At 42.5% G+C, this 14,472-nt stretch overlaps 4 protein-coding genes across 27 annotated transcripts in view; all 4 read left to right on the top strand.

Moving 5' to 3' along the window:
* Positions 1 to 14,472, top strand: part of LOC139606386 (protocadherin gamma-C5-like) — a 276,343-nt gene that overhangs the window by 152,476 nt on the left and 109,395 nt on the right. The window contains exon 1 of one of the 24 annotated variants that reach the window (XM_071458544.1): positions 11,363 to 14,127. The exons of the other annotated variants lie outside the window; for them this stretch is intronic. Coding sequence (XP_071314645.1) covers positions 11,743 to 14,127 — 2,385 coding nt within the window. The 5' untranslated portion in view covers positions 11,363 to 11,742. Of the gene's footprint in view, positions 1 to 11,362; positions 14,128 to 14,472 lie in introns of those variants that run through there. 24 annotated transcript variants of the gene reach the window in all.
* Positions 1,113 to 3,567, top strand: LOC139606408 (protocadherin beta-16-like). The gene has a single exon (XM_071458591.1). It carries the CDS (start codon positions 1,113 to 1,115, stop codon positions 3,564 to 3,566), a length of 2,454 nt encoding a protein of 817 aa, XP_071314692.1. The 3' UTR covers position 3,567.
* LOC139606390 (protocadherin beta-16-like) lies at positions 4,447 to 7,155 on the top strand. The gene has a single exon (XM_071458570.1). The coding sequence runs from the start codon at positions 4,447 to 4,449 to the stop codon at positions 7,153 to 7,155; it is 2,709 nt and encodes a 902-aa protein (XP_071314671.1).
* Positions 8,038 to 11,282, top strand: LOC139606417 (protocadherin gamma-A2-like). Its single transcript, XM_071458600.1, has one exon. The coding sequence runs from the start codon at positions 8,038 to 8,040 to the stop codon at positions 10,429 to 10,431; it is 2,394 nt and encodes a 797-aa protein (XP_071314701.1). The 3' UTR covers positions 10,432 to 11,282.

Below are 14,472 nucleotides of genomic sequence, written 5' to 3'. Positions count from 1 at the left end.
AAAGATCAATTTCCTCTACTCTGGGGATATTTGTGACACTGTGTTTTCTTCACTTTTCTATTTTTTTATTTACTTATTTCGTTTCTTTGGCATCAGTTTGAGCATACCTAGAAGTGCTATGATGTGCTGTTTGTCATCTGATTTGAAATAGAAATATGTATCTTTTTGACTTGACATCGTCTGAATAAAAACGTAAAATTTGTCGGACACATATTTATGTATGGTTTACCTGCATAAATGTACATCCAGTTCCACTCGGTTGACTTAAAAACACTTCATAGGTGAGTCAGTGCTACAAACCTAAATTATAATTTACTCACCTAAAGGTGTGTTCAAATCCTGATTGCAATTAAAACCACACTGTTAATGCAAGGACCTTTACAGGTTGCTGCGTTTGATTTGAGATGTTGCTCTTGGAATTCGGTTCGGACAAACCTTTGTGGTTTTAAAGCTGTTTTTTTTATACACAGTGAGCTGGATTAATTTATTTAACGGTGGTTGAAAATAATACAGAATGCGCCCGAAAGAAAGTGACACTGCAGCTTCAGGAGCTCGTGTGTGTGTGTGTGTGTGTGTGTGAGTGTGTGAGAGAGAGAGAGAGAGAGAGAGAGAGAGAGAGAAAGAGAGAGACACTTCGAGTAAATCTATACGAGCCCTCATCACTGTTTGTACCTAATTTACAAAGGCCAAGTTTCTGTTTTTCATGTTATTGACCTTTCAGGCTCATCGTAAAATACAAATAAACCTAAGAGGATGTAAAACAAAAATTTTGTCACATTAAATCGCCATGTTAAACTCAAGAATTCTGAAAACCTGAATACTGAAAGTGACTGTGAATAGTTTCTGTATTCTACAGCATGCTGTCGTTCAGCATGATGAACTCTTAGGGCCGCTGTTGGCCAGTCTGTGTTAGCTGGGAGAGGAAATCAGCAGAACCTCCCACATCATTTCAGACAGAGAACGGGAGAAAGACACAAGAACAGTCAGGGATACGAAGACTGGTTCTCTTAGCGTTAATTTGGACGCATACTGTTATTTTACATTTGTAATTTATGATCTAACTGGTGACTGCAACCGACCCAGGGACATAGAAAGAGTCACTACTGAAGAGAATGTCGCTTTTTACAGGAATATTACGCGGTTCATTTCACAGGAACACGACGGACAGAACAATGAGACGGCAAGTGCTGCTGTTTATCTCGATCCTCTATTTCAGTACAGTGATTGGGCAGTTCAGCTACTCCATCCCAGAGGAAATGCCGAAGGGCTCTTTCGTGGGTGATATTGCACAAGATTTGGGTTTGGATGTAAAACGACTGAAATCAGGAAAAGCTCGCATATATACGGGAGACGGTGCGGAATACATCGAGTTAAATAAAGAAAGAGGCGTTCTCCTCGTCAAAGACAGAATAGACAGAGAGCTGATCTGCGCTCAGACGTCGCCCTGTGCTCTCCATTTCCAGGTTATTTTGGAGAATCCTATGGAATTTTATAGCGTTACCGTCGAGGTTACAGATATTAATGACAACGACCCGATTTTTAAAAGAGGTGAAATGAAATTCAGAATAAGTGAGTCAGCTGTTGCAGGAACTGTATTTGTGTTGGAACAGGCAATGGATCTGGATGTCGGAGTGAATGGTCTTCAAAGTTATTTGTTAAATCCGACTGATAACTTCATGTTGAGGCTGCAAAACCAAGCCGACGGAAGCAAGATGGTTGAAATGGTTTTACAAAAACCTTTAGACAGAGAAAAACAGGATCATTTGTCGCTTGTATTGACGGCAGTAGACGGAGGTGAGCCTCAGCTCTCCGGGACTGTTCAGATCAATATAAATGTTCTCGATAGTAATGATAACGCTCCGGTTTTTACGCAGAAAATCTACAAGTCCACCTTAAGAGAGAATTCGCTCGCAGGAACGGCAGTGATTGTAGTTAGTGCTTCTGACTTAGACGAGGGATCTAATGGAAAGATATCCTATGCTATATTGAACTCTGATGATGCATCTGAAATATTTGACATAAACAGAGAGACTGGGGAAGTTAAATTGGTCGGAAGCACTGATTTTGAAAAGAAGCGACAATATCAAATACATGTCCAGGCCAGTGATGAAGGAGGATTAACTGATTCCAGTAAAGTTATGGTGGAAATACTTGATACAAATGACAATATACCTGCAATAAATGTCATGTCAAAATCTAGTGTACTAACAGAGGACATTCAGCCTGGCACTGTTGTGACGATTGTAAATATCCAAGATCCAGACTCTGGTGAAAATGGAAAGGTTCAGTGTTACATTAACAAGAACATTCCATTTTCAATTTCCTCCACATCAAATAATTTTTTTAGTATAATGACAGACAGTGAATTAGACAGAGAAACAGCCTCTGAGTATAATATAACAGTGACCTGCTCAGATGAGGGAGTGCCCTCCCTCTCCAGCAGCGTCACTCTCACCTTACAGATCTCTGATGTGAATGACAACGCTCCTGTCTTTGAGAGGAGCTCATATGAGGCCTACATTGTAGAAAACAACACACCAGGCCTCTCTATATTCACAGTGAAAGCCAGAGACGCTGACTGGAACCAGAATGCCCGTGTTTCTTACATACTGGAGGACTCCTCTGTTAACGGAGTGCCGGTCTCCTCATATGTGTCCGTTAGTGCTGATAGTGGAGTCATCCATGCAGTGCGCTCTTTTGACTACGAGCAGATCAAAGATTTCCAGTTCCGTGTCAAAGCTCAGGATGGAGGCTCTCCTCCACTCAGTAGCAATGTGACAGTGAAAATACTGATCCAGGACCAGAACGACAACCCTCCTCAGGTTCTGTACCCAGTCCAGACTGGTGGCTCTCTGGTGGCTGAAATGGTGCCTCGGTCAGCAGATGTGGGCTATCTGGTGACTAAAGTGGTGGCTGTTGATGTGGACTCTGGACAGAATGCCTGGCTCTCCTATAAACTGCAGAAAGCCACAGACAGGGCGCTGTTTGAAGTGGGCTTACAGAATGGAGAAATAAGAACTATCCGCCAAGTGACTGATAAAGATGCAGTGAAACAGAGACTGACTGTTATAGTGGAGGACAACGGGCAGCCCTCTCGTTCAGCTACAGTCATTGTGAATGTGGCGGTGGCGGACAGCTTCCCTGAAGTGCTGTCGGAGTTCACTGACTTTACCCACGACAAGGAGTACAATGACAACCTGACTTTTTACTTGGTGTTGGCTCTGGCTGTGGTCTCCTTCCTCTTCATCACGTGTTTAGTGGTTATTATATCAGTGAAAATCTACAGATGGAGACAGTCTCGCATCCTGTATCACTCCAGTCTCCCTGTGATTCCATATTATCCTCCACGTTACTCAGACACTTTGGGGACAGGGACTCTCCAACACGTGTACAATTACGAGGTGTGCAGGACGACTGACTCCAGAAAGAGTGACTGTAAGTTCGGCAGAGCTGGTAGTCAAAACGTGCTGATAATGGACCCCAGCTCTACAGGGACGATGCAGCGGATACAGAGTGAAAAGAGCATCCTGGATGAACCTGACTCTCCACTAGAGGTTAGAATTTAACATTGTTTAAATTAAATTTCACATTTGATGCAGCAATCAAAAAACTTCAATTCAATTTGAAGAAATGTGACATATACACGAAATGAATATGTTTTGAGTAGACCTTGTTGTAGAGATTTTGAGCTTTTCGCTGATTATCACAATGTTTTTTGTTCCCTGTAAGTGTTATGTTTTTCCCACTAACACGTATAGATATTAACTGTGTCTTAATATAGGTCTTTGATAAGGCCAGGTACCTTTATTCTGTTTCATTGCTTTGTGTTTACATTATTTCAGTGTATTCAGGATCCCCACATGTTACCCAATAATCATTTCATACTCTCTGTATCATTAAGATTATGCATGTGGGTAGTTGCTAATTCTGCGAGTGGTAACAGCGCGAATTACGCTTTCAAAGCCCGTCTTCATTGCTTGTGTATGTTTATCTAACTTGAAAAGTCATTTCTTCTCTAGAAAAAAGATTTGGTCTATATTTCAAAAGTATTTGCACCATCGCGTGGGGGCTTATATTACTGGTGTTTGATTGAGGGTGGTGTGGTCGTTAGGTGCATCATTGAGTGTGAAATATCTGACCCTCACCTGAGATGTCAAACGTCTGTCCTCCACATGATAGGCTTCGATACTTTTCCATTTGCACAGATTTGTGTAGTACATTAGATTGAACTCTTAGGGCCGCTGTTGGCCAGTGTGTGATAAGTGTAGAGCAGGTTTCAGCAGCACCTCCCCCATCATCTTCTTTTCTTCTTAAATCAGTGAGAAACAGACACGCAGTGTGAATATTACACAGTAAGAGTGCACCCAGGACCGACACGGAAAGCTGCAGTAAACGGCCAGGAACTGATTACTCCAAGCTCTTTTGTATATCAAGATAATACTTTGGATGTATCTTCCAACGGAGATAGCACTGAAACTGGATTCGTGTTGCATGGAGACACCGGACAGAACAATGAGGCGGCAAGTGATGTTGTTTATCACCTTCCTGTCTCTTTCATCGGTGGCCGGACAGGTCAGCTACTCTATTCCTGAGGAAATGGCCAAGGGCTCATTAATCGGTAACATCGCTCAGGATCTTGGTTTAGACAGAAAAAGATTAACATCAGGCAAAGCTCGGATTTTTACAGGAGACGATGCAGAGCACATCGAGCTGAACAGAGAACGGGGAGTCCTCCTTATCAAAGAGAAAATAGACAGAGAAGCGCTGTGTGGACAGACGACGCCCTGCGCTTTGCATTTTCAGGTTATATTAGAAAACCCTATGGAATTGTACACTGTTGTTGTAGAAATTACAGATATAAACGACAACACCCCAGTATTTGAAAAAAATGACATGAAATTCAAAATAAGCGAATCTGCCGTAATAGGAGCGAAATTCTTGCTAGAAAGGGCAATAGATCCCGATGTTGGCATGAATAGTCTGCAGAGTTATTTTCTGACTAAAACCGAGAATTTTGTGCTGAAACTCAAAGATCAGCCCGATGGAGAAAAGATAGTGGAAATGGTTTTACAAAAACCTCTTGACAGAGAGAAAGAAGAGGAGATATTTCTAGTCTTAACTGCGGCGGACGGAGGGGAACCAAACCTATCTGGGACAGCGCAGATACATGTTACAGTGCTTGATGCGAATGACAATGCACCTGTTTTTACAAAGACAGTTTACAAAGCTACAATAACAGAAAACGCCCCTAAAGGTACAGTCATAACCCGGGTCACTGCTTCTGATGCTGATAAAGGATCAAATTCCAAGATAACATATTCAATATCCAACACCGCTGCAGATGTACGAGACATATATGAAATTAATGAAATAAATGGGGATTTGATCTTGAGAAGTAGTGTAGATTATGAAAAGGCACGTTACTATCAAATACATGTACAAGCCAGTGATGACGGAGGCCTGACAGATTCATGTAAGATTACAGTTGAAGTGATAGACATTAATGATAACAAACCAGTTATTAATATTATGTCACAGACTAATGTAATTCCCGAGGACTCTAAACCAGCAACAGTTGTGACTATGGTAAATGTTCAGGACATAGATTCTGGAGATAATGGCAAAGTCCACTGCTCCATTAATGAACATATTCCTTTTACACTAAAGCCGACGTCAAATAATTTCTTTAACCTACTGACGGACAGTGAATTAGACAGAGAAACAGCCTCTGAGTATAATATAACCGTGACCTGCTCTGATGAGGGAGTGCCCTCCCTCTCCAGCAGCGTCACTCTCACCTTACAGATCTCTGATGTGAATGACAACGCTCCTGTCTTTGAGAGGAGCTCATATGAGGCCTACATTGTAGAAAACAACACACCAGGCCTCTCTATATTCACAGTGAAAGCCAGAGACGCTGACTGGAACCAGAATGCCCGTGTTTCTTACATACTGGAGGACTCCTCTGTTAACGGAGTGCCAGTCTCCTCATATGTGTCCGTTAGTGCTGATAGTGGAGTCATCCATGCAGTGCGCTCTTTTGACTACGAGCAGATCAAAGATTTCCAGTTCCGTGTCAAAGCTCAGGATGGAGGCTCTCCTCCACTCAGTAGCAATGTGACTGTGAAAATACTGATTCAGGACCAGAACGACAACCCTCCTCAGGTTCTGTACCCAGTTCAGACTGGCGGCTCTCTGGTGGCTGAAATGGTGCCTCGGTCAGCAGATGTGGGCTATCTGGTGACTAAAGTGGTGGCTGTTGATGTGGACTCTGGACAGAATGCCTGGCTCTCCTATAAACTGCAGAAAGCCACAGACAGGGCGCTGTTTGAAGTGGGCTTACAGAATGGAGAAATAAGAACTATCCGCCAAGTGACTGATAAAGATGCAGTGAAACAGAGACTGACTGTTATAGTGGAGGACAACGGGCAGCCCTCTCGTTCAGCTACAGTCATTGTGAACGTGGCGGTGGCGGACAGCTTCCCTGAAGTGCTGTCGGAGTTCACTGACTTTACCCACGACAAGGAGTACAATGACAACCTGACTTTTTACTTAGTGTTGGCTCTGGCTGTAGTCTCCTTCCTCTTCATCACGTGTTTAGTGGTTATTATATCAGTGAAAATCTACAGATGGAGACAGTCTCGCATCCTGTATCACTCCAGTCTCCCTGTGATTCCATATTATCCTCCACGTTACTCAGACACTTTGGGGACAGGGACTCTCCAACACGTGTACAATTACGAGGTGTGCAGGACGACTGACTCCAGAAAGAGTGACTGTAAGTTCGGCAGAGCTGGTAGTCAAAACGTGCTGATAATGGACCCCAGTTCTACAGGGACGATGCAGCGGATACAGAGTGAAAAGAGCATCCTGGATGAACCAGACTCTCCACTAGAGGTTAGTTTTTCAGAAAATATAGATTTTCCTCCTCTGCTATTCTTTTGCCTCTTTTATTTATTTATTTTGCAAGACAGCGAATTAGACCATTTCCATCGTTTCACTTGCGACATGTTTCATTTCTATTTAATTTATCTTGCTGGGAATAGACGTGTACTTCATTTTGTAGTTGTTCTGGTTCAGCACCATGGACAGCGCACAGACCAACAGTGTGACTCAAATGCTTTACTGGAAAAGAAAATTGAAATGGTGAATTGACTTTTTCTCTCTCTCTCCCGGTCTGTTTTTGTTTTTGTTTGTATGTGTACCTCAGTGTTATGTATTATTAGTTTTCTTATACATTTCTTTTCACATCTTTAATAAGCTTGTCATTGAAAAACGTACTTATTTAATTTCAGTATACACAGCTTGCAGGTTCTCGACCAAACACCATATGGAATTGGAAAAAATGGCTTTGTAGAGTGTATGCCATACCATGCATAGCGCAAATGATATTTGTGTCGCTGCAGTGTGTATGAAGTACATGGTCTAACAAATCATATACATTTTGCCCATTTCGTCCTCTTTGACTCTTGGTATATGTCTCTGCCTTTGTGTCTGTGTAGCTGCACCTGTGTTTTTGTGCTTTTAGCTTTTTCATGTGGTTGTATTACTTCTTCATAGTCTAATTTATTCGTTGCTTCAGTAATATGTTTATTGTTTACAGATTGTATAGACAAATATGAATTTTAGTGTATAATGAAATTTAAAACCAGCCAGATATCTCTTAATAAATCTTTCTCTTACATATTTTTTTTATTTCTTTAGTGTGATTACCACAACAAGACGCCATGTAGTTCAGTTCATCGAACAGAGAGGGACGCTGTTGGCCAATGAGTAGCTGAGGAAGCATTAATAGCAGTTGTACCTCCCCTATATCTCAACATATTACACTGGGAAATAGAGAGAGGCAGAGTTAACAGTCGGGACTGCCATGAACAGAATAAGCCAGGACGGCATAATGGGATTCCTTTTTGCCACAATTTAGGATAAGTGCTCACCTTTTGGGGCATTTGCGTGTAAATACAGGTTAAAATCGGAACCTGGGGCCAAGAAACAGAGGATTTTCTCATTTTCTTCACAGACGCGTCGACCGGAAAGATGGAATGGCAAGTGCTGTTGTTAATCTCATTGATCTCTGTCAGTGTAGTGTGCGGGCAGGTCACCTACTCCATTCCTGAGGAAATGGCTAAGGGGGCTCTAATAGGAAATATAGCCCAGGATTTAGGTTTAGATGTGGAAAGACTGAAGTCCGGTAAAGCTCGTCTTTATACTGGTAACACTGTAGAATATATTGAGCTAAAGAGAGAAAGAGGAGTCCTCCTAATTCAAGACAGAATAGACAGAGAATCGCTCTGCGGCCAAACAATGCCCTGTGCGCTCCATTTTCAAATGATCCTGGAAAACCCAATGGAGTTTTACACGGTCACTGTCGAAATCACCGATATAAATGACAACCCTCCCACATTTGAGAGGGGTGAGATGAAATATGAAATTAGCGAATCGGCTCTTAATGGAGCTCGTTTCGTCTTGGACAAAGCCATGGATAGTGATGTTGGTGTCAACGGGTTGAACAGCTACGCCCTAAAACCCAGTGATAATTTCGCTTTGAAAACCATCAGCCGAGGAGATGGCACTAAGCATGTCGAGATGGTTTTACAGAAACCCTTAGACCGAGAAAAACATGAGCATATATCTTTAATATTAACCGCTTTCGATGGTGGGGAACCACAGCTCTCAGGGACCATGCAGATTCTCATAGCCGTGTTAGACGTAAATGATAATCCTCCCGTTTGTTCGAAGGCGGAATATAAAACAAGTGTTACAGAAAACGCTCCTGTTGGTACTGTAATAACTACGGTGAGGGCTACTGACGTAGATAAAGGCAGTAACGGAAAAGTAACATACATGATTTCGAAATCTGGAGCAGCAAGTCTCTTTCAAATTGATGCAGAGAATGGAGTATTGACCTTAGCTGCAAATGTCGATTATGAAAAAAGGAGACTTTACGAAATTGATGTTCAGGTGTCAGATCAGGGAGGATTATCCGATGCATGTAAAGTAATTGTGGATGTGACAGATACAAATGATAACCCTCCATCCATTAACATCATGTCTAATTCAAACACGGTATCTGAGAACGTGAAACCGGGAACGGTTGTAACAATGCTTAATGTACAAGATCCAGACGCAAATGAAAACGGCAAAGTCGTGTGTGTTTTAAACGAAAACATCCCTTTTTCTATTAGATCAACAACGAACAATTTCTTTACCGTTGTCACAGACAGTGAATTAGACAGAGAAACAGCCTCTGAGTATAATATAACAGTGACCTGCTCTGATGAGGGAGTGCCCTCCCTCTCCAGCAGCGTCACTCTCACCTTACAGATCTCTGATGTGAATGACAACGCTCCTGTCTTTGAGAGGAGCTCATATGAGGCCTACATTGTAGAAAACAACACACCAGGCCTCTCTATATTCACAGTGAAAGCCAGAGACGCTGACTGGAACCAGAATGCCCGTGTTTCTTACATACTGGTGGACTCCTCTGTTAACGGAGTGCCAGTCTCCTCATATGTGTCCGTTAGTGCTGATAGTGGAGTCATCCATGCAGTGCGCTCTTTTGACTACGAGCAGATCAAAGATTTCCAGTTCCGTGTCAAAGCTCAGGATGGAGGCTCTCCTCCACTCAGTAGCAATGTGAGTGTGAAAATACTGATCCAGGACCAGAACGACAACCCTCCTCAGGTTCTGTACCCAGTCCAGACTGGCGGCTCTCTGGTGGCTGAAATGGTGCCTCGGTCAGCAGATGTGGGCTATCTGGTGACTAAAGTGGTGGCTGTTGATGTGGACTCTGGACAGAATGCCTGGCTCTCCTATAAACTGCAGAAAGCCACAGACAGGGCGCTGTTTGAAGTGGGCTTACAGAATGGAGAAATAAGAACTATCCGCCAAGTGACTGATAAAGATGCAGTGAAACAGAGACTGACTGTTATAGTGGAGGACAACGGGCAGCCCTCTCGTTCAGCTACAGTCATTGTGAATGTGGCGGTGGCGGACAGCTTCCCTGAAGTGCTGTCGGAGTTCACTGACTTTACCCACGACAAGGAGTACAATGACAACCTGACTTTTTACTTAGTGTTGGCTCTGGCTGTGGTCTCCTTCCTCTTCATCACGTGTTTAGTGGTTATTATATCAGTGAAAATTTACAGATGGAGACAGTCTCGCATCCTGTATCACTCCAGTCTCCCTGTGATTCCATATTATCCTCCACGTTACTCAGACACTTTGGGGACAGGGACTCTCCAACACGTGTACAATTACGAGGTGTGCAGGACGACTGACTCCAGAAAGAGTGACTGTAAGTTCGGCAGAGCTGGTAGTCAAAACGTGCTGATAATGGACCCCAGCTCTACAGGGACGATGCAGCGGATACAGAGTGAAAAGAGCATCCTGGACGAACCAGACTCTCCACTAGAGGTTAGACTGATTTAATTTTGTTTCACTGTTACACACAACTCTTTTCTTCAAGTAACAACCAGGGGATTATACAGTTTTATGGGAAATTTTAGAGACGAGGTTTTATGCTGTATATAAAAATGCTGTATATGAAAAATGAATGCGTTATTTTTTCATACATTTCCCTACAAAAAATAGGCTACGCTGTGCTACTGAAGAAGGAAAAAAAATGAAAATGTATTCGAAAATGTTTGGGGTAAACGTAATTACCCCAAACATTTTCGAATACATTTTCTTTTTTTTTTCCTTCTTCAGTAGGACAGTAGCCTATTTTTTGTAACACCGACACCAATAATAATGATAGTATTATGAGGAGTAGTACGAGCGGCTGTAGAGGCTGCAGATGTCTTTAGCGCCACATTGTATTTTTAGTCACAACAACAGCAACAATAATGATAGGAGTAGGATGAGTAGTAGTTCAAGTGGTTGTCGAGGTAATGGAAACAGGATACGAATATCTGTCATAGAAATGTTTCTAAGTATTCTCCAAACATTATATGGGTCTATAGCATTACGTGCTTGACTACAGTTGTGGCCCTCATTCAGAGTGGATTCACTTCAGAACCACGGGCAGCGACTTCCGTTGTTCCAGTATTAGTAAACATATTCTAGCCACTTACTTGGTGTTTTTCCTACAGTTTAAATGTCGGTCTCTTCCACTTTTCTTTTTATTATTTGTTCATAATTGCCATTGTTTATGGTAACCTTCGTTTTCTTCGTTCTGAGTCCCTCTCCACTCTTTGTGTCGGATTTCATATCCACTCTGATTCTTGAGACGTCTGCAAGATCTGATACACACTTTAGGCTGCCTTTGACGGTTTATCTACTATCATCAAATGTATTATTATTCTGAGCTAGGCTGCAATCATGATGCATTTCAAAGTCTTCATGCAGTCGCTTGGGAAGTCTAAGATATTACTGAAGTTGGTTCATTGGTTTACAGTTAGTTCCCTCAGTGTTTAATTTTAGTTGGTGTTCTGCAGTTTTCCACCATGGACTCTTAGGGCCGCTGTTGACCAGAGTGTTGATGAGTGAGAGCAGGGTTGAAGCAGCACCTCCCATGTAACATCGTCATAACACAGAGAGAACTCGAGGAGCAACGAACGGACAATTATTTTTGTGGACAATTATTGAAAAAGAAGCTATTTCGACCTGCGAGTAAATTTCTTCAAACGAATGCTTTATGCAGCTGGTGATTTGAGATTTGAGATTGGATTCTCAGGGTTACCTGTTTTATGGAATATAAGCAGACTGTGAAGCCTAACTGGGAAACAATCGGATAGAACAATGAATTGGCAAGTACTGCTGTTTATCTCTCTCCTTTCCCTCGATTCAGTGTTGGGGCAGGTCAGTTACTCTATTCCGGAGGAAATGGCGAAAGGATCTTTAGTGGGCAACATAGCACAAGATTTAGGTTTAGAAATAAAACGTTTGATATCTGGTAAAGCGAAGATCTATACTAGGAACAGCGACGAGTACATCGAGCTGAACAGAGAAAGAGGAGTCCTCCTCGTCAAAGAGAGAATCGACAGAGAGGCGCTGTGTACAGAGACGGCGCTTTGTGCTTTGCATTTTCAAATCATTTTAGAAAATCCTATGGAGTTTTACTCTGTTACAATCCAGATCACAGATATCAATGATAATGCTCCGACCTTTGAAAAAAGTGAAATGAAATTTAAAATTAGCGAGTCAGCCATCACGGGGGCAAAATTTGTGCTGGAGAGGGCTGTGGATCTTGATGTTGGAATTAACGATCTTCAAAGCTACGAATTAAAACCGGCCGATCATTTTGCTCTAAAACTGCACAATAACGCTGATGGAAATAAAAATGTGGAGATGGTGCTACAGAAGCCTTTAGACAGAGAGAAACAGGAGCAGATTTCTCTTGTGTTAACGGCTGTAGATGGAGGAGAGCCGCAGATGTCAGGAACAATGCTGATCGTTATTACAGTTTTAGACGTAAATGATAATGCCCCCGTTTTTACACAGTCCACATACAAAGCTACAGTTACTGAGAATTCACCTAAAGGAACAGTTGTAGCTACTGTTACAGCCTCAGATGCAGATGAAGGCTCTAATGGTAAAATTACTTATTCAATCACAAATACATTAGATAATGTAAGGAAGATATTTGAGGTAAATACGGAAAACGGCCAAGTTTCATTAATTGGCGATATTGACTTCGAAAGATCAAGACATTTTCAAATAAATTTACTCGCTAGTGATGAAGGAGGACTCACAGATTCTTGCAAATTAATTGTGGATGTACAAGATGTAAATGACAACAAACCAGAAATCAACATAATGTCGAAGTCAAACGTGATATCAGAGGATGCTAAACTCAATACGGTCGTTACAATGATAAACACTGAGGATCTAGATTCAGCAGAAAACGGAAACGTGAAATGCTTTATCAGCGAAAATGTACCCTTTGTTTTAAAGACATCGTCAAATAATTTCTATAGCTTAGTGACAGACAGTGAATTAGACAGAGAAACAGCCTCTGAGTACAATATAACTGTGACCTGCTCTGATGAGGGAGTGCCCTCCCTCTCCAGCAGCGTCACTCTCACCTTACAGATCTCTGATGTGAATGACAACGCTCCTGTCTTTGAGAGGAGCTCATATGAGGCCTACATTGTAGAAAACAACACACCAGGCCTCTCTATATTCACAGTGAAAGCCAGAGACGCTGACTGGAACCAGAATGCTCGTGTTTCTTACATACTGGAGGACTCCTCTGTTAACGGAGTGCCAGTCTCCTCATATGTGTCCGTGAGTGCTGATAGTGGAGTCATCCATGCAGTGCGCTCTTTTGACTACGAGCAGATCAAAGATTTCCAGTTCCGCGTCAAAGCTCAGGATGGAGGCTCTCCTCCACTCAGTAGCAATGTGAGTGTGAAAATACTGATCCAGGACCAGAACGACAACCCTCCTCAGGTCCTGTACCCAGTCCAGACTGGCGGCTCTCTGGTGGCTGAAATGGTGCCTCGGTCAGCAGATGTGGGCTATCTGGTGACTAAAGTGGTGGCTGTTGATGTGGACTCTGGACAGAATGCCTGGCTCTCCTATAAACTGCAGAAAGCCACAGACAGGGCGCTGTTTGAAGTGGGCTTACAGAATGGAGAAATAAGAACTATCCGCCAAGTGACTGATAAAGATGCAGTGAAACAGAGACTGACTGTTATAGTGGAGGACAACGGGCAGCCCTCTCGTTCAGCTACAGTCATTGTGAACGTAGCAGTGGCGGACAGCTTCCCTGAAGTGCTGTCGGAGTTCACTGACTTTACCCACGACAAGGAGTACAATGACAACCTGACTTTTTACTTAGTGTTGGCTCTGGCTGTGGTCTCCTTCCTCTTCATCACGTGTTTAGTGGTTATTATATCAGTGAAAATCTACAGATGGAGACAGTCTCGCATCCTGTATCACTCCAGTCTCCCTGTGATTCCATATTATCCTCCACGTTACTCAGACACTTTGGGGACAGGGACTCTCCAACACGTGTACAATTACGAGGTGTGCAGGACGACTGACTCCAGAAAGAGTGACTGTAAGTTCGGCAGAGCTGGTAGTCAAAACGTGCTGATAATGGACCCCAGTTCTGCAGGGACGATGCAGCGGATACAGAGTGAAAAGAGCATCCTGGATGAACCAGACTCTCCACTAGAGGTTAGTTAAATAGTTTAGCTTCGTCTCTGTGCCTTCATATCTCTTTTCGTGTTAACCTGTAATAATAGTAAATTGTTGCACGCTACTCCACCATTTTCAGAACCATGGACAGCTCCCACAGCCCACTTCTTACTCAATGGATATATTGACACACACCTTACTTTGACTTGGTTGTTTTTTGTGTTAAAGCGGACTGATAAATGCTTTAGAGATAAGACAAATTAAGCATTGTTTTTCAAACTTATATAATAGTACACATTTTTGTCTTTCAGTATCAAATTGTGGCATTTCAGAAAATTTCAACCACTTAAATTTATTGTTATAGTGTCTGCATCTTTAACAATA

Source organism: Trachinotus anak, unplaced genomic scaffold (assembly GCF_046630095.1).
Source record: "Trachinotus anak isolate AG129_WGS33_773 ecotype Australia unplaced genomic scaffold, CSIRO_AGI_Tana_v1 ptg000021l, whole genome shotgun sequence".
Classification (NCBI taxonomy): Eukaryota; Metazoa; Chordata; class Actinopteri; order Carangiformes; family Carangidae; genus Trachinotus; species Trachinotus anak.
This window is presented reverse-complemented; position numbering and strand designations above follow the sequence as displayed.

Bases quoted from the DNA above. Each gene is read 5' to 3' on its own strand.
- LOC139606390 (XM_071458570.1), top strand. From the start codon at position 4,447: ATGTATCTTCCAACGGAGATAGCACTGAAACTGGATTCGTGTTGCATG.
- LOC139606408 (XM_071458591.1), top strand. From the start codon at position 1,113: ATGTCGCTTTTTACAGGAATATTACGCGGTTCATTTCACAGGAACACG.
- LOC139606417 (XM_071458600.1), top strand. From the start codon at position 8,038: ATGGAATGGCAAGTGCTGTTGTTAATCTCATTGATCTCTGTCAGTGTA.